The sequence below is a fragment of the Magnolia sinica genome, chromosome 1, assembly GCF_029962835.1.
Source record: "Magnolia sinica isolate HGM2019 chromosome 1, MsV1, whole genome shotgun sequence".
NCBI lineage: Eukaryota > Viridiplantae > Streptophyta > Magnoliopsida > Magnoliales > Magnoliaceae > Magnolia > Magnolia sinica.
This window is the reverse complement of record NC_080573.1, coordinates 46,026,607-46,044,393: the sequence shown is the minus strand read 5'-3', so window position 1 is coordinate 46,044,393 and position 17,787 is coordinate 46,026,607. Positions and strand designations below refer to the sequence as shown.

The 17,787-nt window shown below is 38.9% G+C and overlaps 1 protein-coding gene and 1 long non-coding RNA gene across 2 annotated transcripts in view; one reads left to right on the top strand and one right to left on the bottom strand.

Annotated features, from left to right (window-relative positions):
• Positions 1-1,505: 1,505 nt before the first annotated feature.
• On the bottom strand, positions 1,506-3,060 carry LOC131246149 (UDP-galactose/UDP-glucose transporter 3-like). The gene is made up of 3 exons (XM_058246056.1): positions 2,736-3,060; positions 1,824-1,921; positions 1,506-1,639 (listed from the first exon to the last, which is right to left on the bottom strand). Exons 1-3 carry the CDS (start codon positions 2,837-2,839, stop codon positions 1,506-1,508), a joined length of 336 nt encoding a protein of 111 aa, XP_058102039.1. The 5' UTR covers positions 2,840-3,060.
• Positions 3,061-3,661: 601 nt separating this feature from the next.
• The window catches only part of LOC131247926 (uncharacterized), a 28,733-nt gene continuing 14,607 nt past the window's right edge, over positions 3,662-17,787 (top strand). Inside the window, exons 1-2 of the long non-coding RNA XR_009172093.1 lie at positions 3,662-3,869; positions 17,693-17,761. This is a non-coding gene — a long non-coding RNA (uncharacterized LOC131247926). The remainder of the gene's footprint in view (positions 3,870-17,692; positions 17,762-17,787) is intronic.

Sequence of the window (17,787 nt, the reverse complement as noted above, 5' to 3'; positions counted from 1 at the left end):
CAGAGGAAATTACCATTTACTTTCAAAATTACAAGTGTTGACAACATCAACTTTCTGCAACAAAATCAATGAACTAGAGCAGAACTGCATAAACTATTCCAATACGCAGATGCTATTCTTCTACAGAAAATCAATCAACACATGTTGCTACATGTTTAATCGATATAAAACGTTAACTTACAAACATGGGCTGCATTTGGATGTTCAATGAAACAGAAATGCAATGATTCAATTCAATAAAGTTGAAATGACGCCCACTTTCTACGCTGAATTGAATTGCTATAATTCAGTTCTAATTGGCACCAAAATGTACCCCATTGGTAATCAAATGAACCAAACACTATCTGAAATGAGTTCAGGCTCCTGTTTGCTGAGGAAAGGATATCTTATATTAATTCAAATCCCGCTAAAATGGTGCCAGACAAATAAACATACTTAGGCAACAGAAGTTTAGCATTCTGACTAATCAGACACTCCCATAGTGATCCTCTCACAACGAGGGCAAAGATGACTTAAGGAAAATCAAAGGCAATTAAGAACCTTTGGACCTAATATATCAATGCAATGAAATGGATGGCTGACCTCGGGGTGCAGCAGGGTTGTCAAACAAGTCGTAAAAACTCAAACAATGAGCTGTTGGATGGGCTGCCAAAAACGCGATGAACAAAATGCTCCCCAAAGTCCAAACTATCAGTACAGAAAATCAGCCTTTTAATACTTATGTAGTCATCGGCAGGTGCCCATGAAAGTATGGTTCAAAAGAAATCTATCTACAATTTTTGGACGAGAAAACACAGAGAGCTTGACGAGCAATGGGGAAAAAGGGGGGTCATGCTCATTTCATAGCTTTCTAGAGAATTTCATCACATCACAAGGCAGAAGCAGCCCTTATTTCCAACACAAGAAGATAGCGACTTATACCCTATCCTTGCAACTTTGGATTTCCCATCCCCTACTTCAAAACCTTCATTTACGTTGATTCAACCTATTTCTGTAACTGACAGTACCAAATGGTTGCCTAAGCATACCTCTGTAATCAGTCCATGCACTAGCTAGAGTTTCATCAACAAACATTAGTATTCTGCACTTATTTTGTAGTACCCTTCATCGATATCAATTTAGAATTTAAAAAACTTGAGAATTGCAATAAAGTGTTTATGCTTATTGCAATCAGGTAGCTTCCATGCAATCCCAGAGAGAATTCTATTCATCATCTAAGCGTTATCTCAATTTACTTGGGGTCCCAGAGAGATTTGCATTCCATTAGAATATTTCCAGAAGTGAAATTTTGAATTGGGTCACCCAAAAAGGAACCATTAACCAGGGGAAAAAAGAAAAAGATAAAGAAACCCATGTCTTCAAACCTCAAGCTTGACCTTCAACTACTGGTTTGAATCTAATAAGCATCTTTCAGGAGCATCACTATAATCAGTAAAAGCATCTTCCAGAACCATCACTATAATCAATAAAGCAACCATATCAAAACTGAATCAAGGAACAGTGGATCATGCCTGTGTTGGGTAACTAATGTACTTCAATGCTTCAATTCCCATTGCCGGACCAATCGTGTTTGTGATGCTGGCACTCCAATAACTCCACCATGGAGCACCACGGGTACTTCTGGACCATAGCTTTATCACTGTTCAACAATCCAAAGATAATTTTAAGTGTACAGTGTAGCTATTAAGGAAATACTCTACCCCAAAACTTTTTTTTTTTTAGAGGCACAAAAAATTGTTTCTTTAGTAGGAAACAGAAACACTGACTAAAAAACATCAAAAAATAAAAATAAATAAATAAATAAATAAACCCAAGCAACTTACTTATCAATGACCAAAGAAAACAAATGACATTTTGTACAAGGTTAAAAAATGACAGGTGTTCGAACCGCTTCCCATCTGGGCCAAATCGCTTGGTGGACCTGAAATCAAGATGAGGCTATGTTAGATCTTATTTCAACTAAGAAAAGATGACAAAAACCTGTCCCGCATATTTCAATAATCTAAGAAAAGTGTAATCCAGTTAAGATCAGACAGTTGGAACTACTCGAGGAGAGCATCATTTCACTGAAGCTGTTTCTGTGGAATTCAATTACTTTGACATTACAGAATTTGAGATTCAAGAACAGCATTTCACACAGAAGTAGTTTTGTGCAATCAGATGCACCAATGCGAAAACATTACCAAAAAAATGCAGTAAAATATACAAGCTGCACCTTACTCAGATGCAGTGGGTATGTAGGGCCCATCGTCGCTAAAGAACAGCACAAAATTACTCCCAAACCGAATAATCCAAACCATCTAGTTGATAGCGATTCAATGGGCAGTTAAAAATGGAATGATTGACTGTCCAAATTCCACGAGCAAAATCAGTGTGAATTTCGAGCTACAGTCAGTCGGAAATAGGGCAGATGATTTGGATAGCTCGGATCGGGCGCCACAACTTAAGAAATGGCAGTGAACTATCAAATACGCAATCGCCTTTCCCTCAAAATGATTTTGTGAAAATGCAAGTACAAAATACATTAACTTTATGCCCTTGATATTTCAAGAACGAAAAAGAAAATGAAAATCTCCCATCCAAATGCTCATTCGAGATCCGGGACTAAAGAAAATTCCCCATTTTCTCCATTCGTTCGAGCGCGATAAACAATTCACGAACAGAAGCGAGAAATCAAAGAATCGGGGAGAGAGAGAGAGAGAGAGAGAGAGAGAGAGAGAGATCTGAGTACTGACAGAGTTTCTTGAAGAATGCCGTGCGAGATATACGCCGACCAGATCCCAGCGACGTAAAAGGCCAACACCAGAACTCGGCCGATTCCGGTGGCGTTGCCTTCCATTGCGGCGAGAAGGCCGGAAAAATGAAATCCGGCGAGGTTTCCCGGCGAGGAAAAGAGGAGCGGAAGAAGTCATCCGATTCGGCGGAAGTAAGAATATGAGTCCGTCTTCCGAAGAAATCTATAAAGGGAGAGTCTGTTATAGCCGACGGAGGCTTTTTCTTTTCTTCTGTTATTTTTCCTTTTCTTTTCTATTTTCTTTTCTTCTTTTGTTTTTTTTCTTCTTTTTTTTTTATTTTGTTAAAAATTTCAGAACTTTTTTGCTTTATTTATTTTTTAAAACAACAGATGACGTGGACCAATGAGAAAGCCACAAGCAGAGGATCCCTGTTAAGCTATAACAGAGGATCCGGACTCAGTCTGAGTCTTTTTGCAATATTGTTTTTGTTTTGTCGAGAAAATGCCAACTCCCTATTTCCTGCGTTTGAGCATTTTCACCTGTTTGGGTATTTGTCTTGCCTTGGAGTGGAGATAGTCTATGTCAACTTGTACTCAATGCAAAATCATGCGTTTTTTGGCGAAACAAAACAAATTGCCTTTCATCTTCAAATTTAATGGTAGAAATCCGGTCTAATAATGAATTTGGACTGTCCATTTTGCTTATCTCACTTATATTACCTGTGCCTATGTCTTGAATTGCTTTGATCTGATCATTACAATGAAAATTGATGATATTGATTGTAGGAAATAGGAATGGGTTTAATCATCAATGACCGTCCATCTTGCACGTTCCATCTTTTATTGCATGTGTTTCTTGAGAATCGCATTGATTAAATCGTTCTAACCATCGTATTATTGACTGCTTGGAAAACTGAATGGCTCATACATACATTCGAATCACACAAATGAGTGCATGCGTCTGATCCATCACGTTCTCTCACAGTATCAAATAGCTACTACTCTCTTTTCCTCCTCCCGCAGCTCTTTCTAATTTTTCCTGCTTTCCCTCCTCCATCATCTCTCCTTGTCAACAGAAGGAGAAGAGGAAGCTGAACCTTCGGATCATCGACGGCTGCTGTGGCCATTCTCGTAGGTGAGTTAACCATCGATGTGGCCTCCTTTCCTTTGCAAACGAACCGCCAAGGATTCAATCCCAGACTCCATTTCCGCTATCTTGATTGTTGTTGTTTTCTTCATATCCGTTCGTTCTGATTTTCTGTTCCCGGAGTGATTCCTGAAATGCTACTTGCATTCTCAATGAGATCGAACTCTCTAGGTCGTGCCTCTGCTCTGGAGTCCACCAATAAATCAGCGTGGCCTAGAATTAGCCACTGATAGCCGGTTGGCGGGAATCTCGGCGCAGTTCCGAGATGGGATCCGGAGAGATCCCGTTTTGTATCTGCGTTGGGATTCCCGCCAGCTGCTCGCTGGAGTGAGTGGGATGTTGGGGGTAAGACTAATGGCTCTCTCTCTCTCTCTCTCTCTCTCAGTGAAATATCCCACTGTAAATCTGCATCGGGATTCCTACGGATTGGGGTGTGTTGTGTTCATTATGTACCCATGGGTAATACCCAATCTGCTCCCAATCGACCAGCATCAGTGGCGACGGCATTAACATATCTGGTTTCAAACAGTTCTAATTTCCATTTGCTTCAGGATCTCCACTCATCCCGGGTGATAGGAAATTGAGGGTACGCTGCGGTGTTAGCATATCTTGTTTCAAACAGTCCCAATTTCCACTTGCATCGGCATTCCTGCCCATCATTAGACGGGGGGAAATTGAGGGTATGCTGCAGTCTTAACATCTGTTTTTTTTAAATTTTTTTTTTTTTTAAGAGTCCCAATTTCCATTTGCATTGGGATTCCCATAAGTCAGGTGGTGGGAAACTGAATGCACGGTGCATTGTTAACATATCTCGTTTGAAACTATCTGAATTTCCATTTGCGTTGGGATTCCTGCGTGTCCTCACGGTGGCGGGAAATTGAGGCTACGCTGTTGTGTTTTCATATTTGGCTTTAAATATTCCCCAGTTACATTTACATCAGGATTCCTGCCTGTTATCAGGTGGCAGGAAATTGAGGGTCCACTGCAGTGTTAAGATATCTGGTTTTAAACAGTCCCAACTTCACCATTTGCATTGGAATTCCTGCCTGTTCTTAGGTGGTGGAATGGAAATTAGGGGTACTGGTGCTTGTGTTACACTGTTCCCTTTTACCCTAACGTTGATACTGGTAAATTTTAATAATGCCCCACTTGTCTCGAGTGACGATGGAGATACCGAAGGAACCGGGAGAGACGATGGTGATATCGAAGAAACCAGAGACTGAATATCCGGCGATACGAATTACTCTCATCAATAATCGAGCGACGGTAAATGGCAACAGATCAGAAAAAAGAAAAACGGGAAGTTGAAAGAGTTTTACAGAAAAGGGAGAGACATCGCAAGTTTCTCAACCCTATTTGTGAAAGGATTTCCAGAAGGTGGTTACCCATTAATTTCTAAAGAGTTTTCGGTCGAGCGGGTACAGTGATGGATGTATTTTGACTAAGGGATAGTGTAAGTGCTATGGTTGAAAGCCCTTTTATGTTGTCAAATTTGTGGTGCCAAAAGCACTGCTTGTACTTTGTGAAATTACATAAATGCAAATGTTCGAGACACAATATGGATGAAGCATGTATGGATAAAGCGAGTCTCAGTGTATAGATGTTGACTGCATTAGTGAAGCACAATGCTCAACTCAAGATATGTCAAGCCATGACATTGTCTCACAAGATCGACTTCGAAAGACAAGACATGTTTACAAGTCAAGACTCGAGAATGTTCAACTGAATTTACAAGTTACAAGTCAAGATTCAAGATTGCGTAATTGAAGCTTTTAAGGAAAAGCTACATCAAGATTTCAAGCTTCACTTTCTTTAAAGGTTACATATCTTAAGGGTTCAATATCCTTACTTCACTATTAAGGTATGTTTGACCTTAGGTTAACCTTTAGAGTAGGTCATTTCGAATATATAATGCAAATGTTTTATATTTGGGAATCTGGTCTGCTCTAAGACTAGTCCTGGATCTTTCTCGACTAGTCCTAGGACTGCTTCGACCTGTCTAAGATTTTTCTGGACCAGTCGTAAGTTTGTTGCAAAAATTTGAAATTTTTTGTTAAGCTTCGACCAGTCCTGGGGTCTGTTCACCAGTCATATGAACAGTATCGACTGTTCCTTCAACCAGTTGTGAACCTATGACTCAAACTATAGCGATGTATTTTGCTTGGCTTCGACTAGTCGTGATCAACCTAAGACTAGTCGAAGGTGTCCTTCGACCAGTCGTGAAACTGTCTTATCTTATCCCACTCAAATTTTCAAATATCCGTTGGTTCTAAGACCAGTCGTAGCAATCTCTGGACCAGTCGAAGATGCGATTTGCTCACCTATAAATAGAGCACGAATCTTTGAATATTGAGGACATCTAAGTAATTGTAATTCGGCCTTCTGAGAGATAAGTCTGTGCTCCATTTTAAGCTAAGTATGCATATTTAATATTTTCTTTCTTTAGCTTTTTAAATTGATTTTATTTCTTGTATTCCAATCTGATCTGAAAAGAGGAAGTGTTATTTTTCTTTTTCTGGAATCAAAATCAATTAAAGCTAGCCCATTCTGATTTAATTTAAAATCTTTTAGAACCTAGAACCATTATAAAGTGAGTATTGGACATTGAACTTTAACATTCGAACCTCTACTCCGACTTGGTTCTTCTGGGCTGTTACAAAGGAAAAATTCAGGTATTTTACATTATTGTAATTTACATTCTGTTTTTGGTTTCTTTTAAAATTAAGCCAGAAACATCTCGTTGTGTTTGTTTATTTGAGGAGAGCCAGAAAACTCAGAAAGTGTGGGTTTTTAGATTGTGTAAGCCCAAGTTAAAAAGACACAACTGTAAAGGTTTTAGGTGAACCTGTGAAACCTATTTTGATAGTGAACGCTAATATCCCCTGTGTGAGGATATTAGGAGTGGAGTAGCATTCTGTGTGGCTATTGTTTAACAGTTGGTGAACACACAAGCGAACCACTATAACTCCTTGTGTATTGTAGTTTGAATGTTTGCTTAATTTCCTATCTTTTATCATTCAAGTTGTGGAATGTATGTGTGAATGTGAATGTTGTAATATTTACATTTCAAGCACAGTGGGGAATGTTGTAATAATTTAGATTTAAATTCTTGCAAATTTTCAATTCTTTGCTATTTATTTATTCCTCTTTAGTTTGAGTTTTTGATACAAAGAACGTTCTAGAAATAAGGTTGTCCTGCCATAACCCTTGGTTTTTATGGTGTAAGGTTGTCCTTAGAACTACATTTGTTTCAATCTCTCAATACTTGATTATTGAGGCTGCTTTTTATTTTAAGCATTATGAATTGATTTATTTTATTTGGTTATCATTTTTCTGCTGTTATAGTCTAAATTTGACATAGTCCTATTCACCCCCCCTCTAGGACATATAGCTCATTTTTAATTCTTTATTCTTGGATTCATTTCCTGAGCTGACGATATAAGATACATATATAAGATGTCAAATTTTGATAGCCTTTTAGTCACTAGGCCTCCACCATTTGATGGCTCCAATTATGTTTATTGGAAAGCTAGGATGAGGATTTTCCTCAAATCAATAGATGAGAGTGTGTGGCAAGCCACAGTGACTGAATGGAACCCACCTACCACTGAAGTGACTAGGATCGATGGTTCAAAATCAATGAGAGTAACACCGTATTTCTCATGGAATACTCTTCAGAAAAATGAGAGTAGTGCCAATGCAAAAGCATTAAATGCAATCACTTGCGCTCTATAACCAGATGAGTTCAAAGGAATTATATCCTGTGATACTACAAAGCAAGCTTGGGATATTTTAGAAATGACACACAAGGATACTTCAATTGTCAAGAAATCTAAAGTCCAACTCCTCACAACCAAATTTGAAGAAATTCATATGGAGGAAAATGAAATGTTTATGGACTTTTATACAAAATTAAATGACATTGTAAACTCTATATGGGGTTTTGGCGATAAAATCCCAGAAAGTAAAGTGTGTGCAAAAATATTATGCTCACTTCCTGAACGGTTCAACTCTAAGATAACCGCAATCCAGAAACTTCGTGATACGGACAATATGAGGGTAAAAGAACTAGTTGGGTCTTTACAAACCTATGAATTAAATTTTAAAGCTCTTAAAGGCAAATCTATCGCTCTTAAATCTTCTAATGTATTACTCAAGAAAATTCTAAAGATGATATGGCGCTTTTAGCAAAAAAGTTTTACAAGATCTTCAAAAGTAAAAGGAGAGTTGATTTTCAAAAATCAAATGATAAGAAACGACTTAAATCTAAATCAAAAATTGAAAATCTTTGAAAGATAGTCAATGTTACAACTGCCAAGAATATGGGCATTTAGCAAACAAATGTCCTAAAAAGGAAAAACCCAAAAAGAAGGGAATGTTGGCTACTTGGGATGAATCGTCTGATTCTGAAGCCTCTTCTGAATCAGAAGATTCTGAAACCGAGTCGGGCAATGAAGTTAAAGCTCTTATGACTCTAGCCAAGTTCACTTTTTCAGATCATGATGATTCAACTAGTGAAGAAAATCTGAATAGTAAACATGAAAATGAAGAAGATCTTCAAGATGCTTACAATGCCCTATACAAGGAGAGTTGTAAAATTGTCGTAAAACTAAAACTTCAAAAAGAAAAGTTTTTAAAACGTAAAGAAAATTTTGAGTCTCTTGTTTTAGAAAAATCCCATATTTTAGACTGTTTTGAAAAGACTAAATGCGATTTAGAATTCAAAACCTCCCTGATTAATAATCTGAAATCTGAAAATGAGAAACTTAAAATAAAGTATCTTCTCTTCTGAGTTTGAAGGATACATGGAGGTATGCTCAATGTGATCCAAAGTTAGAAAAACTTCTATCCGGATCTAGAAAATATGGTGACAGATCCGGGTTGGGCTATGATAAGAATATACCTTCTAAACAGAAGAATACTCCTCCCAAGTTTGTAAGAGGAGAAACTTCAAACTCAAAAGGGAAAAGTACTAATCAAAGTTTTTCTAAAAATGTTAAATCTTTTCAAAAATCTAAAAGCAATTATGTCAACTATAAAAATCAGAACCGAAATCCTTTAGCTGAAAAGATAGTTGATTTGCTTAAGGAGCTCTTAAAATCTAACTCAGTGGGTCATTACAAATACAAGAAGACCAATTATACTTCTAAACCATAAACAGTTATGAAATGGGTTCTTAAGGTTACTTGCTTGGTTGTCCACACCGCTTTTAAAGCTACAAGTCATTCGAAGTGGTAACTTGATAGTGGATGCTCCAGGCATATGACAGGCGACAAGGCTTTATTCACCGATCTTAAAGATATGACTGATGGATCAGTCACATTTGGTGATGGTAACAACTGCAAGATTATTGGTCAAGGTACGGTTCAACTCTATAACCTCCCCTTATTTAAAAATGTTTTATATGTTGAGGGACTAAAACACAACCTGTTAAGCATATCTCAAATATGTGATAACAATCATAGTGTGAAATTTTCTAATAAAGGTTGTGAAATTTTAAACAAAAAGGGTTCTGTAATATTAACTGGTCGCGGGACTTCTGAAAAATGCTATATTGTAAGCGATGGTAGCTCATCTAAACAATTGTGTTACATGGTCCATACTGATGAGAATGAATTATGGCATAAACGCCTTGGACATGTACACTACCGTAATTTATACAGATTGAGCAAGAGAGAACTAATAAGAGGTCTACCAAAATTACAAAAAGTAGACAAAATATGTGGTGAATGCCAGTATGGCAAGCAAACAAGGAGCTCTCACAAAAAGGTGAACTCCAATGCCACATCAAGACCACTCGAGCTTCTCCATATGGACCTTATAGGACCTACCAGGACGGAGAGTCGAGGAGGCAAAAAATACATACTGGTAATCGTGGATGATTTTACCAGATTAACTTGGGTAGCCTTCTTAAGGGATAAATTAGAAACTCTTGATGAAGTAAAAAAGATTCTCAAACGGATCCAAACTGAAAAAGGCTCTCAAGTCTGTAAGATCCGTAGTGATCATGGATCTGAGTTCGAGAATAGCAGTTTTGAGAAACTCTGTAACGATCAGGGAATATTGCATGAATTCTCTGTGCCCAAAACACCACAACAAAATTTAATTGTGGAAAGGAAAAATAGAGTGCTTCAAGAAATGGGAAACGTAATGTTGAATAGTATGAAGCTCCCTAGAAATCTTTGGGCTGAAGCCATAAATACTGCATGCTATATTATCAACCGAGTGTATACATATAAGTCTGATAATAAAAGTGCTTATGAACTTTGGTTTGATAAGAAGCCTACTGTCAAATACTTTCAAGTTTTTGGCAGCAAGTGCTATATTTTACGTGACCGTGAAAGTCTGGAAAAGTTTGATACAAAGAGTGATGAAGGGATCTTCTTAGGATACTCTTTAAACAGTCAGGCATATCGTGTTCTGAACAACAGGACTGGTGTGATCCAAGAGTCTATCAGTGTAGTCATTAATGATCACTTGAATACACCTGCCCCAAGTTCAGATAATGATGAAGTTCTTTTGATTGACAAACCAGATACTTCATCAAATCAAGTTAATTCTGAACTAAGGACTATCAAAGATCATCCAACTAATCAGATACTTGGAAACCCTCTCACTGGTGTGTGCACTCATAGACAATTAGAAGACATATGTAACTACGTGTGTTTTACATCCCAGATTGAACCGATAAATGTAAAAGAAATGCTTTCTGATGAAAACTGGATAGTAGCTATGCAAGAAGAACTTAATCAATTTGTTCGAAATGATGTCCGGTATCTTGTTCCTAGACCAAAAGATAAACATATTATTGGATCAAAGTGGATTTTCAAAAATAAGTCTGACGAACTTGGTAATATTATTTGAAACAAGGCAAGACTGGTTGTTCAAGGGTACACTCAAATAGAAGGCACTGATTACGATGAAACTTTTGCCCCGGTTGCTCCCCTTGAATCAATCAGACTTTTCATATCCATTGCATGCTTTAAAAATTTTAAAATTTATCAAATGGATGTAAAGAGTGCCTTCTTGAATGGCAATTTACATGAAAAAGTATATGTTGAACAACCTGCAGGGTTTGAAGACCCTAAGCTTACTAATCATGTATACCGTCTTAAAAAGGCTTTATATGGTCTAAAACAAGCTCCCAGGGCATGGTACGAAAAATTGACCAAGTTTTTACTAAGTCATAATTTTCAAATGAGGAGTGTCGATAAGACGCTCTTTGTTAAGAAACATAACGATAATATCTTAATGGTTTAAATATATGTTGATGATATTATTTATGGATCAACATATACTAACATGACTATTGAGTTTGCAGATTTAATGAAATCTAAATTTGAAATGAGCATGGTTGGGGAATTAAATTATTTCCTAGGGTTGCAAGTAAAACAACAATCTGATGGTATTTTTATTTCTCAAACCAAGTATGCCTTGAACCTGATTAAAAGGTTCGGATTTGAGAATGGTAAGAATTTTAATACTCCTATGAATACAACTTTGAAACTCTCAAAAGATTCTGCAGGTAAAAATGTGGATCCGAAATTATATCAGAGTATGATTGGTAGTTTACTGTATTTAACTGCTAATAGACCTGATATCGCTCTAAGTGTTGGTATTTGCACTAGATATCAGTCTGATCCTAAAGAATCGCACTTGATTGCTGTCAAGCAAATTATGAGATATGTCGCTAGTACTGTTAATCTCGGTCTCTGGTATCCACTCGAGACTAGTGTTCAACTAGCTGGGTACTCGGATGCTGACTGGGCTGATAATCTTGATGATAGAAAATCAACCAATGGTGGTTGCTTTTATATCGGAAATTGTTTAGTTTCTTGGTTTAGCAAGAAACAAAGTTCTATATCACTTTCAACTGCTGAAGCTGAATATATCGCGGCTGGTAATGCATGTACACAGCTTGTTTGGATGAAACGTATGCTAAGTGATTATGGAATTAAACAGGATTCTATGTTATTATATTGTGATAATTCCAGTGCTATAAATATTTCGAAAACTTCAATTCAGCATTCTCGTACCAAGTACATTGACATTAGATTTCATTATATTCGTGAATTAGTAGAAGAAAAGGTTATATCTTTGGAATATATCCCTACCGAGAATCAATGTACTGACATTTTCACTAAACCGCTCGACAAAAGTAGGTTTAACAGCGAATGGAGATGGCGAGCGAGCGATGTGCGGCTTCGGGATCGGGGATTGGGCGACAAATGGCTTCGTGATAGGTGATCGAGCGACACGTGGTATCGGAAACAACGAACAGATATCACATGCTGTGGAAGTTAGCCTGCAAGAGAAACGTGGGAAGGACCCTAGTGATCGATACATGTGCGAGGAACCCTCGTGTACGGCTGAGATTCAGCCACGTCACCATAAGCAGGATGTTTTTTCAAGGGAGCTCACTCGCCAACAGCAATCCCAAGATAATGGGACGCGTGGTAGCCCAGGAGTAACAGAAGGCGACAATGCATCCCTTCGAACGAACGATATGCATCCTCGATTGCATAGAGATATTGAGAGAGTCTAATCGGCAGTTGTAGACCTATCAGAAAGGGACGCGTGTTAGGGTAGGACGTGAGTTTCATGGCTCGGGTTTGGATTGAGAAAATCGAGCTTCGTGGGAGGTTCGGGACCACTTAGACGAGTCGGATGAAGCCTTACGGGTTGTAGAGATAGCTTCGGTCCACCCAACCACTTCACCTTTTAATTTTAATCTCCCTTCAAGCACTGAGCCTTCATCCAAATGTAGCCTTTGGCCAATTAACAGGGGAGCGATATCTGAGATAGAGGAGGACGCAGAGGGTGCAGGAGACCGGTCTTCCCCGTCTCCAGCACGGATGATTTGGTTGATCCCTCCCCCATTTCTATTAGCCATAGACCTTGTTCTTAACTTCGGGGATGCTTGTATGGACAGGTCTCGGATTCCGAAGGAGGGGAGTGCATTCATCAGATTTTGACAATCTTTCTTCGAATGTAGATTATTAGGAATCACATTCCGATCCTCTATCTTCCCCCCTATCTTCTAAAAGTGCGATCTCCGAGCGGGCCCTAATCACCTTATTTCATGAAGAAGGTGGAGAAGATATAATTGAAGTAGAGCCATTGCAGACGTAGATGGGAAGAGATGCAGAAGAGACTGACGATATTCAGCTGACGAAGATCGTAACAGATATACAGAGGGCAAAGCTAATCGACACAATACAAAAGAAGAAATGGATTAGAGATGCAATCGGCCACGTAGGAAGATCTTTAGGATTATCGTTTGGAGACTGCTTAGAAGATTGTATAGATCTCTTCAGATGTGTAGAGAATCTGTCAGGTAACAGGTCTCCTAGTAGCCATCCTTCCAAATCAAACAGCAATAGGGAGCTTCAAAGTCTGTCATCAACTATCACCTTACCCACTGGTTAGTAGGCGGGAAAAAGAAAGGCAGTTAAACGAGGCAACTCAGTTTCTCTATAAAGATTCTCTCTTGGAACGTGAGGGGTGTAGGTTCTAAGCAGAAAAGGAGCCTTCTCAAAGATACCTGTGGGAGAAATAGTCCAGATATAATCAGTTTTCAAGAAACTAAGGTCCAACAGTTCTCTGATAATTTGATGGGATCATTATGGAAGGCGAAAGACACTAAGTGGGTAGTGCTAGATGTGAAGGGCAGTGTTGGAGGTATTCTCGTGGTATGGAAATCTTCTCTATGGTCTCTCGAGAACAGCTAGATAGGAGAATTCTCAGTCTCTATCATTATGAAAGAATTAGCGTCTGATTTTCGATGCCTCTTTACTGCAGTGTATGGTCCCAATATGGAAGCCAACAGAGCTGAATTTTGGAATGAGCTGAATAACTCAAGACTCAAATTCAAGGGCCCTTGGTGTGTAGGTGGAGATTTCAACATAACAAGATATGCCGAAGACAAATCCGGATCAGCAAGGTCTCCTCAGCAATGTGTTGTTTCTTCTCTTGGATAGAAGATCAGGAATTGGTGGACCTTCCTATGTTAGGGTCTCGATTCACTTGGTCTAATGGAAGGGCAAACCCGATTCTATCTAGGCTAGACAAATTTCTTGTCTCCCCTAAATGGATTGAGGCATTCCCTTTAGTTTTCTAGTTCGCTCTTCCTAAAACTACATCCGATCACTGCATGCTGCTTCTTCAAGCGGTTCAACAGAATTGAGGACCGAAACCGTTTAGATTTGAATCATTTTGGCTGAAAATTAAAGGTCTTCCACATCTGATAAAAGATTGGTGGAAGAGTTTCGTGGTGGAAGGATATGCAGGATACAGGCTGAGTTGTAAATTGCATTTGTTGAAAGATAAGCTAAAGCAGTGGAAAGATACCAATCTGCGTTTAAGGGAGAAGGAAACGGAAGCGATTCTGATTGAGATTCAGGCGATAGATGTGAAAGTGGAAGAAGGTTTTCTGTCAACGGATCAAGTATCCAGGAGGATCCAACTCATCCAAGATCTCTCAGCAAGGGTGGCAGAAGATGAAACTTTTTGGAAGTAAGAGAAGGCGATAAAAACTCAAAAAATTTTCATAGCATAGCTAGCGTGCAAGCCAAATGTAACGAAATTAACAACATGATTATCAATGGATCCACATTGAAGATAAAGTCCATATAGAGACAGAAGCAATATCTTTCTTCGACAACTTACTTAAGGGAGAAGACTAGAGTAGGCCTGGTTTGGATTTTCTTCATTTTGATAGGTTGGCGGATGAGGAAGCATCATATCTCGAGGCTCCTTTCTCGGTGGAAGATGAAGTTGGCGGTAAATGCTTTGGGTGGCGATAAGGCCCCTGGGCCTGATGGGTTTTCGATCAGTTTTTTCCAGACTTTCTGGGAGGTCATCCTGGGAGATGTTATGGATTTCTTTGATGAATTTCATGCTAGAGGTCATCTGTCGAAAGGACTGGGGGCTTCTTTTATAGCGTTAATTCCAAAGATCTCGGGGGCAGCATCTTTTAAAGATTATAGGGCGATTAGCTTAATTGGAGGGTCGTACAAGATCCTAGCAAAGGTTTTGGCATCACGTTTAAAGAATGTGATAGGGAAGATCATATCTGCTAATCAAAGCGCATTTATCTCGGGTAGACAAATCACTGATTGTGTGTTGATAGCGTATGAATGCCTTCATTCCTCGGTCAGATCTGGTTCAAAGGATATTCTATGCAATCTCGACATCGAAAAGGCATATGATCATGTGGACTGGAGATTCCTTTAGTATATGCTATCGCGCTTGGGTTTTGGTGAAAAATGGAAAGGATGGATTGGAGAGTATATCAGTTCCACTCATTTCTCAGTTCTTCTAAATGGATCTCTAAAGGGTTTCTTCAAAAGCTCTAGGGGACTTCGTTAAGGAGATCCCTTGTCTCCTTTTTCTCTTCCTTATTGTTGGGGAGGCTCTATCTAGAATGTTGTTTAAAGGTCAAGAAGAAGGTTTATTAGAAAGTTTCAGGATAAAGGGCCTCGACTTTCTGATGTCGCATATTCAGTTTGCGGATGATACGCTGCTCTCCAATGTTGCTAGTCAGCAGAAGGTGAGTAACCTGCGTAATACGATCCGCTGTTACGAGGCTGTCTCTAGGTTGAGAGTTAACATGTCAAAGTCCAAGATGTATGGGGTGAATTTAGAGAATGAAGATATCAGGATCTATGCCAATATATTTGATTGTTCTATTGGTCGTTTCCCAACTTCTTTTCTTGGCCTTCCTTTGTGTATTGGCAAGCCTCCGTTATCTTTATGGGATAAGGTCATAGACAGATTCGACAAGTACCTAGCTAGATGGAAATGCAGATACCTATCGCTTGGGGGAAGGTTAACTCTCATAAAGGCGGCCCTTTTGAATCTCCCATTATATTTCATGTCTCTGTTTAAGTGTCCGTCATCAGTGCTGGCTATTCTAGAGAAGTTAAGACGCAACTTCTTATGGCATGGAAAGGAAGAGAAAAAGAAATTTCACTTGGTCGAATGGAAGAAAGCGTGCAAGCATATTCAAGGAGGGATAGGGATTAGGGATCGAAGACTATGAATTGAGCTATGTTAGGGAAGTGGATTTGGAGATTAGGGTATGAAAGCGGGAGTCTTTGGAGTAAGTTGATCAAAGGTAAGTATGGTACTTCTAAGGGAGGGTGGTTGACAAAAGATTCTTCTTTCTATAGAGCTTCGGCTCTTTGGAGGGATGTTCAATCCATGAAAGGGGAGGTTCTCAAAGGCATTGGTTTTGTTATTGGTAGAGGAGATAAAATCCATTTTTGGGAAGATGTATGGGTGGGTGGTAGAGTTTTGAAAGAAGAATTTTCGTATATCTTTCGCATAGTTCAAAACCCAAATTCTTCGGTAGCCAGCTATTACACTCTTAGTGATGGAGAGGTGCTTTGGGATTTGAAATGCAGAAGGTATCTCCATGATTGGGAGATAGCAGAGTACATGGCCCTCCTTGATCGCATTTCTAGTACCAAGTTGGATCTCCTCAGCTCAGATTCGTTGGTTTGGAAGATAGATAAATCTAGCACTTTCTCAGTCAAGTCCTTCCATTCTTTGGGCAATGTCCCTCTCCCCATAGAAGAAGTCATGACTGATCATATTTGGAGCAACTTGGCTCCCCCAAAGATTGTTTCTTTTGTTTGGCTAGTTGGTTTAAGTAAGGTTCTTATGGTCGACAATTTGAGAAAAAGAAGGATGAATTTAGTAAACATGTGCTCTTGCTTTATGGCGGATGAAGAGACGGTAGATCACCTATTTGTTCACTGTACCTTCATCTACCCAATTTGGTCAGAAGTGTTGAGGATCTTTAATATCAAGTGGGCTTTCCTAGATTTAGCAGGCCGCCTCCTAAAGGCCTGGCACGGTGCCAGATGAGGTAAGCAAAAGACAAAATTGTGGAGAGTAGCCCTCCTCGCTGTTTGGTGGTCTGTTTGGGAAGAAAGGAATGGGAGAGTGTTCAGGGACATCTCCAATTCGGTGGAAGTTCTAGTGCGTAAGATAAAACGTTTGATTATAGAATGGGGCTCTAATGTAGATAGCCTTAAGGTTGTAATTTTATCTTTATTGGAGTTTAGGTGGTCCGCTTTCTCAGCGGCCCCTCTCCTTCTGTTTTCTTCTTTTTCTTCTTAATACAATGCAGTGATCTTTCAAAAAAATAATAATAATAATTCCCCACTTGGAGATTTTGACTGCTAATGTGGAATTTGGTAGAAGCAGCTTCCTATGCTTGTGATTTCTGCTGTGGGATTCGCGACTCTCTTCTTGGTTCACATGGCAATGTGGCTTGCATGTGATATGAGGTATTTAAATATAGTTCATTCCTTAGTTGGAGCTCGCAGTGAGAAGAGCCTTGCCAAAAAACTAGGCCAGTTTATTCATCAGATAAACTGTGAAGTGCATCCCTTTTGATGAGTGGACTGCTTATGTTTTAGCCAAGGCGTGCTCAAAGTGGTCTGGATTGCACAAGTGTGTTGATTTAGCATGTGTGCTGAGAAGATGTTGCCTACTCATGACATACAAATGAGGGGGAAGTGAAAGCAGATACAATTCAAAATGTCTTCTCCTATCTGATTTGCTTCATCACACAATAAGAATATCATCTCTCTTATTTCTGTTTCTTTCAGTGTACTGCTACACTTGCATGATCAAATCATAAAACTTGCATGAAGCACGAAAAGTTGAGAGTTTGGGAGCGTAGAAATACTTATGTGGAAATACACATCCCCACATAAATCAAATAGTTCGCTCATTCGTGAGTTTGTGGAAATGTCCCATCTCCATCAAAATTCATTTCTTTCCATTACCATTTTCAGGAAAAATCCTTGTTTAAAGTCCAGAATTTTCGTGAGAGGTATCATGAAAGATATCTTATCACTTGAGAGGTATTTCTGAAAATATTGCAAACATA

What these genes read in the sequence shown, in the direction of transcription:
- LOC131246149 (XM_058246056.1), bottom strand. Translation starts at nt 2,839, where the DNA reads ATGGAAGGCAACGCCACCGGAATCGGCCGAGTTCTGGTGTTGGCCTTT. An exon ending in GGCATTCTTCAAGAAACTCT is followed by an intron (nt 1,922 to 2,735) that starts GTCAGTACTCAG and finishes TCTTGATTTCAG; the next exon opens with GTCCACCAAGCGATTTGGCC. An exon ending in TTTTCTTTGGTCATTGATAA is followed by an intron (nt 1,640 to 1,823) that starts GTAAGTTGCTTG and finishes ATTGTTGAACAG; the next exon opens with TGATAAAGCTATGGTCCAGA.